The sequence below is a fragment of the Melospiza melodia genome, chromosome 3, assembly GCF_035770615.1.
Source record: "Melospiza melodia melodia isolate bMelMel2 chromosome 3, bMelMel2.pri, whole genome shotgun sequence".
Lineage (NCBI taxonomy): Eukaryota > Metazoa > Chordata > Aves > Passeriformes > Passerellidae > Melospiza > Melospiza melodia.
This window is the reverse complement of record NC_086196.1, coordinates 21,297,310-21,310,481: the sequence shown is the minus strand read 5'-3', so window position 1 is coordinate 21,310,481 and position 13,172 is coordinate 21,297,310. Positions and strand designations below refer to the sequence as shown.

Genomic DNA, 13,172 nt, shown 5'->3' with positions numbered 1-13,172 from the left:
CAATTTACTGAAAGCAATTCTTCTGCCTAAAGAGCTGGGTATTACATTTGTTCTTCTTGCACACCTTCCCCTGTCGGGGTGCCACGCAGAGGAAATCTGTGCAGCTGATCTGGGATTTCACAAACCAAGGGATTATGTGCCACAGATCCTGACAGGCCCCTGTGCTCACAGCCTGGCAAACACCACAACTGTAATCTCCTCTCTGAGATAAATCCATCAATCTTATTCTTACACCAACCTCTCCCACTCTGCCCTTCAGGCAGAGCTCAAAGAAAAGCCCTTCTTGGGAAGGATGTAAAAATCTGCCCTTCCTTGGTACTCTCCTGTTTAACTTACTCTTTTGGCTGGCCTCCCATCAAAGTTGGGTCAACATATATCCATTTTGTCTGCTGAGCTGACTAGTTTTCAATAACAATTTCTCCTTCATTCTGTAACAGAGATCAATAGAACTGCCCCTCTCTCATGTTGGCTGAGATTCCAGGAATGTAATTTGCTTTTTATTGTTGCTACTGCTTTGTTTTGTTTCCATTTTTCTTTCTTTTTTTTCATTTTTTTTTCTTTTTTTTTTTTTTCTTTTTGGCAAGGCACAGATCAATTTAGAAAGATGAAAATGACAGACTTTCACTCAAAGTAAAATCTGCACTTTATAACCCAGGATGTAATTTACAATTCTGTCATTAAACTCTGTTAATCCTATTATTATGAAGATAAATAATTACCCATAGCGAAGAAAGGGATTCCCAACAGAGTAGAATTATATTTTCCATCAGTAATGAAAAATATCCCTGCCGCAGTGACACTGGAAATACAGATAGTGAGCACTCCCAGGAGTCCCAGGAAAGGTTTGCTACGCAGGCAGTCCTTCATGGAGCTCGAGAGGGTTGCAGTCAGGAGAATCAGCATCAGGCTCACCAAAATCTTGCCCCTGGCCAAGAGACTGGTCTGGTGGAAGTCCTTCCAGAGGCTAAAGGATGCTAGTGAGTAGAGCTGCAGATCCTGGTGATCCAGCTGCATCTTGTGCATCAGTTTACAGAATTCGCTCTCCCACTTCTCCCCAATGAGGTCCTGGGTGACAGAGCCATACGTTTGGAGGTAGTAAGTGATTTGGATGGCTCTGGCTGATTTGACTCTCTGGTCCTTGCTGTTTGGCACTTCCATTACCCCTCCAAGCTGGTGGCCAATGAAACTGCTCCTTCCATCCTGGGAGAGAAAGCAGAAAAGATGAGTGTGCGGTTATCGTGCTTGTGACGTGGTGCAGAGATAAACTCTGTCTCCTCTCACAGACATGCCAAGAGCTCTGCTCAGACACCACTACACTCAAGAGAAGCCTTGCCATTCACCTCACTGGGCTTTGAGATCTGTCCCTGCTCCCTGCCACAACTCTGTCTTACTCATTACAGGCTCATTTGCATTTCTGTGCTGCAGTTCAGTGGCTGCTAAGATATTCATTATTGCAGTCTCAGGGATTCCCAGACACCCAGGACCAAAATGTGGCATGCAAGCTCCTCACCCCGTGGGAGAGGATGAGCTTCCACATTTAACTGCTGGACAATGACAAATCTCCAATTAATACAAAAAGTTTGAGATGAAGAATAATTTCTCGATGATTTGTGATTTCTTGACACTTTGGAAATGATTTTTAGAAGTTGGAAATGTACAGAAAATGAATCCTGATTCCTCAGGATACAGACATCCAAAAAGTTTAATAGCTATTTTGTCTCCAGAAAAATATAATTAAAATTAGACTTTTTGAATTGTTAATTTGAGATTTCATGGATTCATATCAGTAGTACAGAGAAAATAATCTACCTTAAACCTAAATTTAACCAGGATTTGGGTTTTTTTATACATTTAAGAGTATGAACATTACTCTGGTCTCGCTTATTTTAGTAAATGCTAGGACACATAAAACTCCATGACAATCAGTAAAGGACAAGTCAAGTCCACTCAGCCTCTGCCTGTTAACCAGACCAGGCCTTTTTTCTGTAAAGTTATCTGTTTCCATTTAATATTTGGCTTGGGTTTTTTCTTTTATTGTTGGAAGGATTTAATAAGAAAGGTCCTGTAAGAAAGGTCCTCTCTCTGTAGCCACTGGTTGTTGGATAATTGTATGTGACCCTTCCAAGACAGGGAAAGCCTGTGTTGGTCTAGAAGATCAAATCCAGTTGTAAACTGAGGAATAAGACTCAATGATAAAATTATCCCAGCACAAGTAATCTCTTTTATCAAAAATTTTAAATCCAGAGATTGTCTTTTGTACACCAAATACTATTTTGCTTTCTCCCCAACATAAATTATAAGTTTTCAGATTTATTCCTCTTGTATTTAATAAAAACATAAAATGATCAAGGCATTGATGTCTAAACTACCTTGAAGCAGTGTTATCTCATATGAGATAACAGCCTTTGCCTAGGCCCACTACTGGAATGAGCTAAAAGCTTGAATTTGGGAGAGGTTCTGCCCTCCACATGCACACATGGAAGCAGTCATCTGCAAAAGGCCAGAACCATTTGGGGGAGACACTTCAACATGTATTGCACCCAGCATTACCCATTTCTAGAAGCACCTGTGCTGCATGCAGGTCATTATCTGAACTTGCCAGACCTGCTCATAGCAATGATCCCCATCCTAAGGAAAATCGGCGAAATGAGATTTTATAAAATTTAGATGTCTTCCAGCATGTTGACTCATAGAGCAAATAAATATCAGAAATTGGGAGACTGTTTAAAATGTTTTATGTACTCACCTTGCCTTCAATCAAGTATGTAAAGGAGGTAATCCTCCCACTGAGAAATTTCTCCCTATGCCTACTTTCAAGGCAGGAGCTCGCACTGTTCCCAGCTTTGCCTGCCAGAGCCCAGGGAACGTGACAAAGTGCTTTTCAGAAGTTCATTTTTTTCCCTATTCCCAGTTGTTATTCCCACCACAATAGTGGCTTCTGGCAAGGGTATCCTGGCATGAGCTGACACAAAAGGTGAACTGCAGTCTAGTGCCAGCTTCCCAAATCACCTGGAGCCTCATTGCAAATGTCACATAAGCAGAGACAGCTATCACAGAGGGGCAGCTGCTGCTGTTCAGACTCCAAAAAATCCTCATCCCCAGCATTTAATGCTTGAATCCTGTTTGGATTTTTTATTTCTACTCTCTCTAAGGAGAGGTCACACCTAACACTGAAACACCCACAAAAAGTGCATTTCCAAGCTGGTAATTAAGGCTTGAGCAATGCAGTCCTGGCTCACATTGGATGCAACTTTTCAGCTAAAATCCCCACTTAGCACCGTGTTGAAATTTTGGAGAGAAATTCCTCAGTGTCTGGGCAGAGCTGACATTCAGAGGCTTGCAGGAGCTGCAGGATTCTGTAGCAGCACAGCTCCCAGCCCAGGCAGAGCACTGTAATTCAGGTTTCATTGATTCACTATGCAGCAGGCACGGCAAGGTTATGGGAAACTTTGTGATGACCATCTGCCTTCCCCTGCAAAGGGTGCAGCGAGCGACGGCCACATTTCAAAGGAGGCAGCAGAGCAGGCACAAATAAGTCATGTTCTGCTGAATCTCCTGTGAAGCAGCAGATAACAGCTATTTTTTACACTGATGTACAATAGGGCACCCAGCTCGTATGTCAGCAAAACAGAGAGTAAGCTTTCAGATGGAATCGGGGAAATCACAGGCGCCGGATTGCTCTGAGGACATTTTGTCTGTTCGCTTCTTTCTGGAGGCAAATTGTTTCCTATCTAAGCAAGGGGCTTTGCCTTTGCTGCAGTTAAACATGAATGTGGCATCACAGCACTTGGGAAAATGGGGCTTTTCTCAGATACACTAGTAGAATCAAAGAACAGCTTGGATTGGAAGGGACCTTAAAAATCATCTCTTTCCAAGCCCTCTGCCATGGGCAGGGACACCTTCCACTAGTCCAGATTGCTAGCACAGACCCTGTCCAGCTTGTACTTGAACAGCTCCAGGGGTGGGGCAGCCACAGCTTCTCTGCAGTGGTTACAATCTTAGCGAGGAAAGCGGAAGAAATATGGGGATCCACAGTCTTTTGTTCACCCCACTTTATGGATGACAACTGATGTGTAGGAAAATTGAGATCTAGTGCTGCTAACATGAATTTCAGCACCTCCCAGAGTCCAAGACAGGGACCTACCTGTTCTTGGAATCTCATGGGAGCTTCAGAGGAGTTATTCACTGCCCCAAGTTCTCTGTTGTCCTCCAGAATCAACTGAGTGAAAGTACAAGGCATGAAGGGCTAAATTCCTGAACTAAGCCTAAGCTCTGGAAAACAAAATGTGCCCACAATGACTTGAGTAAGGGATGCCTGAAGAGCCAGGTAGGTTTTGAATAAGACTCCACACAGTTCTTCATTAAAAAAGGTGCTTTCTGCTAATTAGTGTTTCCTTCCTGACATATGCCTAGACGCTGCTATTTTTAATTTCATAACATATTATGATGTTTCAGACTACAGACCCCTCACACTTTTACCTAGATCTGCTGCTACTCTTTGATATTATATACAGAAAAACAAACCCCTCAAATAAATAATAATAATAATTATTTGTCGTACATGATTTTATACCCATGTATCTACAACAGAAGATGCTAATTGACTTTAGCAAGATCACTTGCTTGGATGGAATCTTGTTTCAAATTCCCAGGCTGTGTATGTGCCCTTCTCTTTTTCAATTTTTTAAGAATATCTAATGAATATTAGATATTTTTAATGAATTTTCTGTTCTTCCAGATTCTCATGGCAGGTAATTCTCTCCAGATCTAAGCATCTTTAAAGATGCAATGAAATATAGATCACCTGCTGGGGCATGTGATATTTCGTCTAAAACAGGGGGCAAGCAAAATTCTTTGCTTCAATGGACATTATTAAATTGTTTTTTGTGTTCTCCCTTCTCTTTTTCTAGTTGCCTCAAAGGCATTTGATATATTAAGGCTCTGAAAGGGAGGAGAATGAGAACTAACATGACAGGCATGAACAGCTTTACCTTCCTTTCCCCCCAGCATGATGAATTTTGCCACCTATGTCAATGCAGACCTGACCTTGCTTGTGGTTGAAAATCCAAACTCCTTGTTTTTTCAGCAGCAAGATTCACTAATTGTGAATGAATGTGTAGAGAATAAACCCCTGCTATGTTTCAGGATGGAAACTTATCTGTAAATGATGTGTGGACCCTTTATTTCCTAAGAAGGTATGAAAGTGGCATGGGAAGTTTGACTTGCTCCAGAGCTGAGGGCCTCTCAGGTTAGAGGAAACCAGCTGCTCCTACTGAGCTAAATATCTTCTGCTAGTGATAATAGTAGTAGGCACAGATCCTCTCAGCACGCAGCCCAGAGGGACACTAGAAATACTCCCTCACTACTAAAATTACCTGTGGCCTTTTTTTTTTTGTTTCCTTAATATTTTCAGTGCAGGTGCTGCAGGCCCAGCTCTCGCTGGGGGTTCTGTGTGGTCACTGCAGCACCAGCCCTCGGCAGGGCCTTGCCCTCTGCTGGGGGGTTTTCTTTCTCCAAAATCTCTCTAAGTCAGGAAGAAAGGGGCTGTAGTCAGTGCAGAGAATGGCAGGGAGGGCCAGCTGTGGGTGTTGGCACTGAGGGATGGGGCTTAGTGGTGGGCCTGGCAGTGGCAACTCAAGGGTTGGACTTGGTGATCCTAGAGGTCTTTTTGAATATAAATTATTCCATCATTCATGTCTGCTCTGAATGGCATCAGCCTCCTCCGGCTTTCCTCTCAAAGGAAAAAGGGACGGTTTGAGCTATTTTTGAGAGGACATGGCTTCTACCTCCTTAGCACCTTGCTCAGCAGAGGTTGGGCTGGTGAGGGTTTTAAAACTCTTTTCAGATCCCTGGCAACAAGGAAAGGAGCCGTTGTTCCCTACTGCTTGATCACTCTCATTCAAGTACACCTACAGAACCTTAGCCAGCAAACTTATCTCTGTTTTTATTTTTCTTTAACTGCTTCCTTTCATCAGCTGGAGTGATAGATCATTATCAAGCTACATTATAGAAACGTTAGGATAAAGCATGCCATCCTGCTTGCATGCTATTTTATCTTAAAAGCTTAAACTGTTCGACAGAGGGCAACCAGGAATGTCTGCTGAAATACATTGTGTGATAAACATCCTAATGAAATCAATGCAGTTGTTTCTCCCCCTGATAAGGACATTCCTACTCTACTGTAGGTCACAGAAAATATTATGCTAAAAAACACAGAAGTTAGGATGAAGCAAGTTGCTTTTCAGCCAGCTGCCAGTTTTCAAGTTAAAAAAAGTATTAAAAAATTTAAATCCCCTTTCATTTAGGGTTTAACATATTGGGCTGCTCATGTTCCTTTCAGCCTCACTGTAAAACTTCGGAGGAAGATTTTTTTTTCTCTTTAATCAGACTGATTTTTCTGTCCCTGTCCCTAGTACAGTTATGCATGGAGACCTTGTACCAGTCGATCCCTGTTGCACTGCCACCAATTACCAAAAATTCTTGCAACATTCCTTTCCAGAGCAGAGCACATAATGCTGATTCATGTCAGCATTTTCCCACATGTTTTTATATAGCAGTTTTCCTGCCCTTGCAGCTGTGTAGGTGCTCCTGCACTGTTTGCTGTGCAGCTGCTCTGTAGGGAAGAAGGATGGAGGAAGCATCCAGAACAGGTGAACACTGAGGGCAGCACATTTGAGGTAGAGCTGCACCTTGTCTGGCTGGGAACAGGGACAGAGCATCGCCTAGGGATCTGTTCACACACCAAAAATTAATTGTATGAAAGTGGCCATGAGAATTTATCCAGGAAATAATTGTCTAACTCTCTGCTGCAGTAAAGAAGAATTCATTTATTTCTGGCTACCCAGCAATGATGAGGCTCAGATCACCAGCTGGCCAAGAAAATTTGGTTTATAGTCATTGTGAAGAGTCAGGCACATCTAAAGGATGATCTGCTCCATCCTGAGGTACAGGTCAGAAGCAGATTTGTTCTCTGCAGTTGCCTGTCTCTCTCCCCTTAAATAAGAGGCATGAGATTACTTAAGACTTAACCCCAGATTTTATTATGCTAAAAAATCCCTGACCTGCCTTGTCATTCCTGGCTCATGCCGGCCCCTTCACAGACGTGTCTTGCTGGTTAACAAACCCACAGCCCTTCAGCCCCTTCCCAGGGAAATCATGGGCTTCTAGGGTGATTTTTAAGTGAAAGAGAGAAGTACACAGAGCACCCAAAAGGGAGCCAGCAACATCTGACACCTCTTCCTAATGACTCTGGGCCTGTACCCCTACACTTAACAGCTTTTGATTTCTAGTTTTTGATAAAAGAAGCAAGAACAGATGAAATGTGTTTCAAGAGACATATATTGTAGTGTTAATAACAGAGAATAAGAGAATGGCCCTATAAGTAAATCAATTATGGAAGAATTCATAAGGGTGCAATAGCAAAGTGTGACTCCTGTTAGAGAGCTTTTCTCTTTGGAGGAGCTTCTGGCAGTGCACAGGCTGTTTCTGAGTGGTGCTCCTCACTTTGTTCCTTCAGTGTCACCCTGTCAGGTTTTCTGATAATCATAGTGTGGTCAGGTGGAAGGGACCTTTGAAGGTCACATGGTCCAACCCACTGCAATGAGCAGGAACATCTTCATCTAGATCAGGTTGCTCAGCCACGTCCTAACCTGGACATGAATGTTCCCAGGGATGGGGCATCCACCATCTCTTTGGACAAGCTGTCCCTGTGCCCTGTCACCCTCAATAGGCATCTCTGTCAAGGCAAGGGAAGGACAGAAGGGAAGGAAAAAAGGCTCTAAATTCACCTTCTGTTTCCCTTGCACATCCCTCTGGGAAGAAAATAATTTTAAAGAAAATAAATAATTTTTAAGAAAATAAGCTCTCTCCCTCCTACACCAGCTTCACTTCCCTCCTAGACTATATTTCATCTTTACATTCTTTGTCCTGTCTTCAAGCTCTTTGTTATTCAACTAATCCCTTCACTCACAAGGTCAGATTCCCATTCAGTCCATCTCAGATCCCATCCCAGTTCCTTCTGGAAAAGAGGAATAGATTAAGTGCCCAGCAGAGCTTTGTCCCCAGCTATCCTGAACAGCACCCGTGCACCCAAGGACATGATGGTGTCCTTGAAGCTGATGAGCAATACCCACGTGGGCTGTGATCTTTCATCTCCCTAGGTGGGAAGGGTGCTGGAAGATGGGGGAGTCACAGACAGCACAAAGAGAACTGCAAGCACTGGGGGATAATTTTGGGCTACAGCTGTTGTCTCTGCCTTTTTATTCTCTGCCCTCCATCAGGAGCAGGACACAGGCACAGCAGTGAAACAGCTTTGGCACAGACTGTTCAGGCAGGTGAGCTGGTGTCACACCCCAGCCCCATGAGATGGGTGCAGGGGTGAAGGGCACAGCTTTCTTTGGATGCCCAGCAGCCTGGGGATGCTGGGATGGCTCACTCAGGAGGAGGGTGGGCGACTCAGAAAGGTTTGTAGGTGACACAAGTTCACCTTTCACAGGAGATCCATGTCAGCAGGACCTCTGAAGTCGTAGGTTACCCTGGGTGTGTAAATCCACCAGGTCAGGTATTAAAACATGACTGTCCTCTTGTTTCCAGCAGGCACAGAGCTCCTGCTCCCCCCTCACCATTCACTGACCTTGGAGTTTCTGCTCTGCCCTGCCCAGGATCACCAGCCCTCAAGGCAGAACCTGGGGACCAGCCTCTGCTTTTCACAGCCTGTTCCTTACCAGAGAAAAGGTATGGCTGCATCTGGCCCCTAAATCCTTCAGGATGAAATATGATGATGAAAGTAGCCAGTGCAGATCAGAACTTTTGCAAGGAGATGCCAGGTGGGAGAAATCCAAGCTCCTGCATTGCTTGCTGGAGGTGTGACTCTCCACCTATGCAAACTGAGAAAACATTCAAGCCACTGCCAGTTGCTAAGCCATGAAAACTGCTCGGATACAATTAAAAAAAGAAAAAGGTGCTGGTCTCTGTGGTCTTGCCCATAGCTACTCTTCATCCCAAAAGATTTTGTTTGTGCCAAGGAGAAACACAGGAATGAATCACTGACAGCAATGCCTCGAGGGAATTGCATAAAGCACCAATATTTGGATATACACAGTTAGCACTGTATATAAACAGTCTCACTGACATACGCAGGAATGACTCTGGAGAATGCATTTACTGTCTCTCATGCTTGGCAGTCTCTATGAATCTATATCATGAGTACTTTTAATCAATGAATACTCTATATTAATTCCAATTTCCTCCACAGCTTAAGTGCAATATTAAAAATGTTCAAAGGAAAGGAAGAAAATTGCAACGAGTGTTAAAAAAAATAAGAAGTGTTTTTTCAGTGCAGACCAGTGGTCCATCTAGCCCAATTTTCACTCTCTGTCCATTTCTAAACTATGGTGCACCAAGACAGTGTCTTCCACGACGCAGATGGAAGATGCCTTTGGGAGTCTCAGAGTATTGTTGATTTTCCAGCTTTTCAACAAAAAAGGAAATGAAATGACCTGCTTGGAAGGAGGAGGAAGAATAGAACTGTTCAATTTTTAAATAGATAAATTCTTCTCATAAATGCAGTGATTTGAATTATATTAGCAACAAAAAGTAAGCAAATGAACTAATGAATTAAAGCTATCTTTGTACCCCTGTGAAATTTAACAGCTTTATCTCAAGAGCGTCTTGTATTTCTCCAAGTGGACTAAACAGGACAACCCAAATTCTTTCTATCTCTTGGGAATATTTAATCTTTAGATTTCTGGAGGTCCATGGAGATATAAGTTAAACAAGACCCTAATTACTAAATAAAAAAAGACAGCAGAATACACCAGAAATATGGAAAGCCTTCTTTCTTGTCTTCTTTCCATATCAACAAAAACAAAAGACAAAAACTGCTTGAAAAACTTCATCCCATACTCCATAAACCCAAGCTAAAGAGATTTGGAGGGATGAGAATGGGATCCAGTGACTGTCCCTAACAGGAGATTCTAAAGAGAGGATACAGATTTTCACTGACATATTTGTGGGCCCTCTTGCTTTGTGAGCATCCCACTGTGTGCCTCTTCTAATTGCTTTCCTTACACCACTTGAAGTCCAATACTCAGAAGAAATAGGAAGGAAATCTGCCAGAAAGTGAAAGGGATTGGATTTGCCCGGTTTTATTACTTCATTTAAAGGAAATGTTAAAAAACAAACAGCAGAGAATAAAAGAGTGAGCAGTAAAGCAGATCCACAGGAATCATTTAAGCTTTTACAATCTGAAGTTTCAATAATGACACAGAAAAAGGTGCTTTTTTCTTTTTAAATTATGTTTTATGTTGGCAAACATCTCTTTAATTTTATCTGTCTCTGCTCATCCTCTTTTCTCCAGGGACCAGCAGCCAAAGTACTGAAACACTGCAAAAATGTTCTATCAAAGGCAGGAAGAAAAGAGGTAACTGAGAATCAGACAGAGAGAGCCAAGTGTGATGTGGCAAGATTTTGAGGCTAGAATGGTTTTGAGGTTAATTTACAGGTAGCTGGATTAGCTAAGCCCAGCCTTTGAATACAAGATGCTGCTGTGCTCTTATCCAAGTCCTAGCAGGGACTTCTACTCTCACTATCCTCAGTAAGATATAACAAGGCACTGCACAAAGCAGATACAGTTGAGGACACTTAACACTTCTAGCTGAAAATTCCTCTTTTCTAAGAGATAATTAATCAGTTTCCCCTCTTTTTTTATTATTCTCGAATTTGGCATTGTGCAGCAATTTCTCTACCGTGAAGCATCCCTCCCTTCTCTCCAGCACACACTGGGTTTTAATGAGTTTGGCCATTTGTTAGCTGGAGAGAGCCAAAAAAATGTCTACTTTCAGATGCTTTCCTTTTTTATTCTTTTTTTTCCTTTTTTTCATGGTGCTGGACGAGGATCTGGGAAGGGGAAGTGGGAATGAGGCATTTAAGTAGGTCTGTGTTTATGCATTAAAATCTAACTAAAGCTGGGGTTCTGCTACCTCCCACCCAGGGTACTTTTGAATTCAGTACATTCATAGAGATTTTTGACACCCACATTTGAACATCAGCAGGTAGCTTTTATATTTTTAAATTCTATCTCAAGATCACCTTGGAATGTGTTCCCTTCCTGGTAAAATCTTGTGTTCTTAGTAGCCCATAGAGATGAAGGTGCTGTCATGTGCAATCCTCTAACAGGTCTTCTTTAATTTTATCCAGTTTAAAAAAGGAAAGCACATGGCATCATCGCATGTAATACCACATCATGCCATGGCATCAATGTGCATTGTTAAAAAACATGCAGATGTGTTGGCTGGGGACATGTAGTGGTGGACTTGGCAGTGTTGGGTTAATTGTTGGACTTGATGTTCTTTCCAACCTAAATAATTCTGTGATTCTCCACTTTGGGCTTCCCATTGGCTCTCATTACTGCAAGGCTCTTACACTGGAAGCTCACTGACACTAGGAGGGTTGGATTTCTGTATTTTCTCAGTCATACTCTGTGGGAGAGGGTGTCTTGCACTCAGCACAGGGTGCATAGCAGTGATATACCAATGTTACACAACAGCGTGAGACAATCAGGAAATTTTACATCATCCCAAACCCTTCACCTAGAGATTGCACTGAACAAGGTCTGCATGCCTAGAAAATTATCTCAGTGAAGCCTCTGTGCTGTGGAGGACTCGGATGACACAGAGAAAGTCCAGCAGATGCTGAGGTCTCAGTTCAGACCATAATCATTGGTCACCAGTGAGGTTCTGGCAGGGCCCAGGACCCTGCTGTGCAAACACACAGCTGGAGAAGCTGCCCATGCTCCACAAATCCTCCCATTCTGGTGCTGGACTTTCTTTAGTAGCTGTATTTCTCAGCGTGAGATGGTGATGCTGCCAAAGGAGAGGTCCCTTTCCTCTCTGTCCTAAGCTTGCATCTCCTCCCTGCCAAGCTTGGGAGCAGCTGCTCATGTGGTGTGTGGTGAAATGGATTGGAGAAATAATCCAGGTTTATGCAAACTGAACAGGAAGGGAAAAAGAAAAAAAACCCAAACAAGTAAAAAATGGAAAAATGAAGATTTAATCCTGTCATCCCCCCCTTGCTGCCATCTGGCAGAAGTTTTCTTTAATTTTCTCTGCTGAGACCCCCCAGACTGGTGGTGATATCAGCTGTGCCATACCTGGAGGTGGCTGTATTTCACAGCTGAGTATTTGTCCTTACTCTGAATACACAATCCTTATTAAGGTCAAGGAGAGTTTCTGATTTGGATGTGCCTCTTCAGCCAGAACAAAGCATGAGAAGCCCCAACTGAGGCTCTGAGATCCTGAGCCAGGCTGTCTAACCAAGGCACCAGGCTGGGAATGTCAGGACTACTGTGAAAATGTCAGGACTACTTTACTGGCTGCTACCGTAAAACAGGGCAGCTCTGGAGGGCAATTTTTATCTTAAATGGACTGATTCTCATTCTTAGGGATTTTAGTCCTCCTAAAGCCTACAATGCCCCAAAGCCAAGTTTATGTACCTTCATAAAATGCTTGAAGTTAGGTTATGTGTGTTCCTAGATGTATAAATTAATGTAGTGCTGCTGTTAAGAATGAGCTCAAGATACAGAGTGAGATTAATATTTAATTACTGTGTAAAGCACTTCTGGAGAAATGCAGAAATTCTCTGTAAATAATATTAGTATTAACAACCATCTTTTCAACTTATTTCAGATGTTTCCTTACAATACATCAAAGCTTTTCTCCGCAAATATATATTTTACAATTACTGTAATGCCATAGGTGTAATAAAACAAAAAAGGTTTTTCATAATCACCTGCTGTGCAAGGTGATTTTTCAATTTTATATTAGTATAGTCTATTTGGAAATGTTTTGGTTCTGGCAGAACAGGAAGGATTGGACTTTTAATTCTAAAACAAAAATGTTGCAGATGGTGGGACCTTGTGGTATCTAGCCAGCTTTGGATTTCAAGCAAATATTTAGGGAAAAATTCTGATCGTGTAAGCCAAAGAGTAATCAGATGGTAAAGCCCTTCCAGATGATGGAATTTCAGCATTTGTCTTCTGAGCACTCTGCAAAATCTCTGTCTCCCTGCTGCAATAAACTGCCAATATCTGGCAATCTATTTTGGATGAGGATGGCATTTAATTCCAGTTCCTTCAGTGGGAGCGAATTCCTTATTCAGATTAATGTATTTTAGTT

The 13,172-nt window shown here is 42.5% G+C and overlaps 1 protein-coding gene across 2 annotated transcripts in view; it reads right to left on the bottom strand.

The window, feature by feature from the left end:
* The window catches only part of PTCHD4 (patched domain containing 4), an 84,130-nt gene that overhangs the window by 58,040 nt on the left and 12,918 nt on the right, over positions 1-13,172 (bottom strand). For both annotated transcript variants that reach the window (XM_063150950.1, XM_063150949.1), the window contains exon 2: positions 720-1,200. In XM_063150950.1, coding sequence (XP_063007020.1) covers positions 720-1,200 — 481 coding nt within the window. The remainder of the gene's footprint in view (positions 1-719; positions 1,201-13,172) is intronic.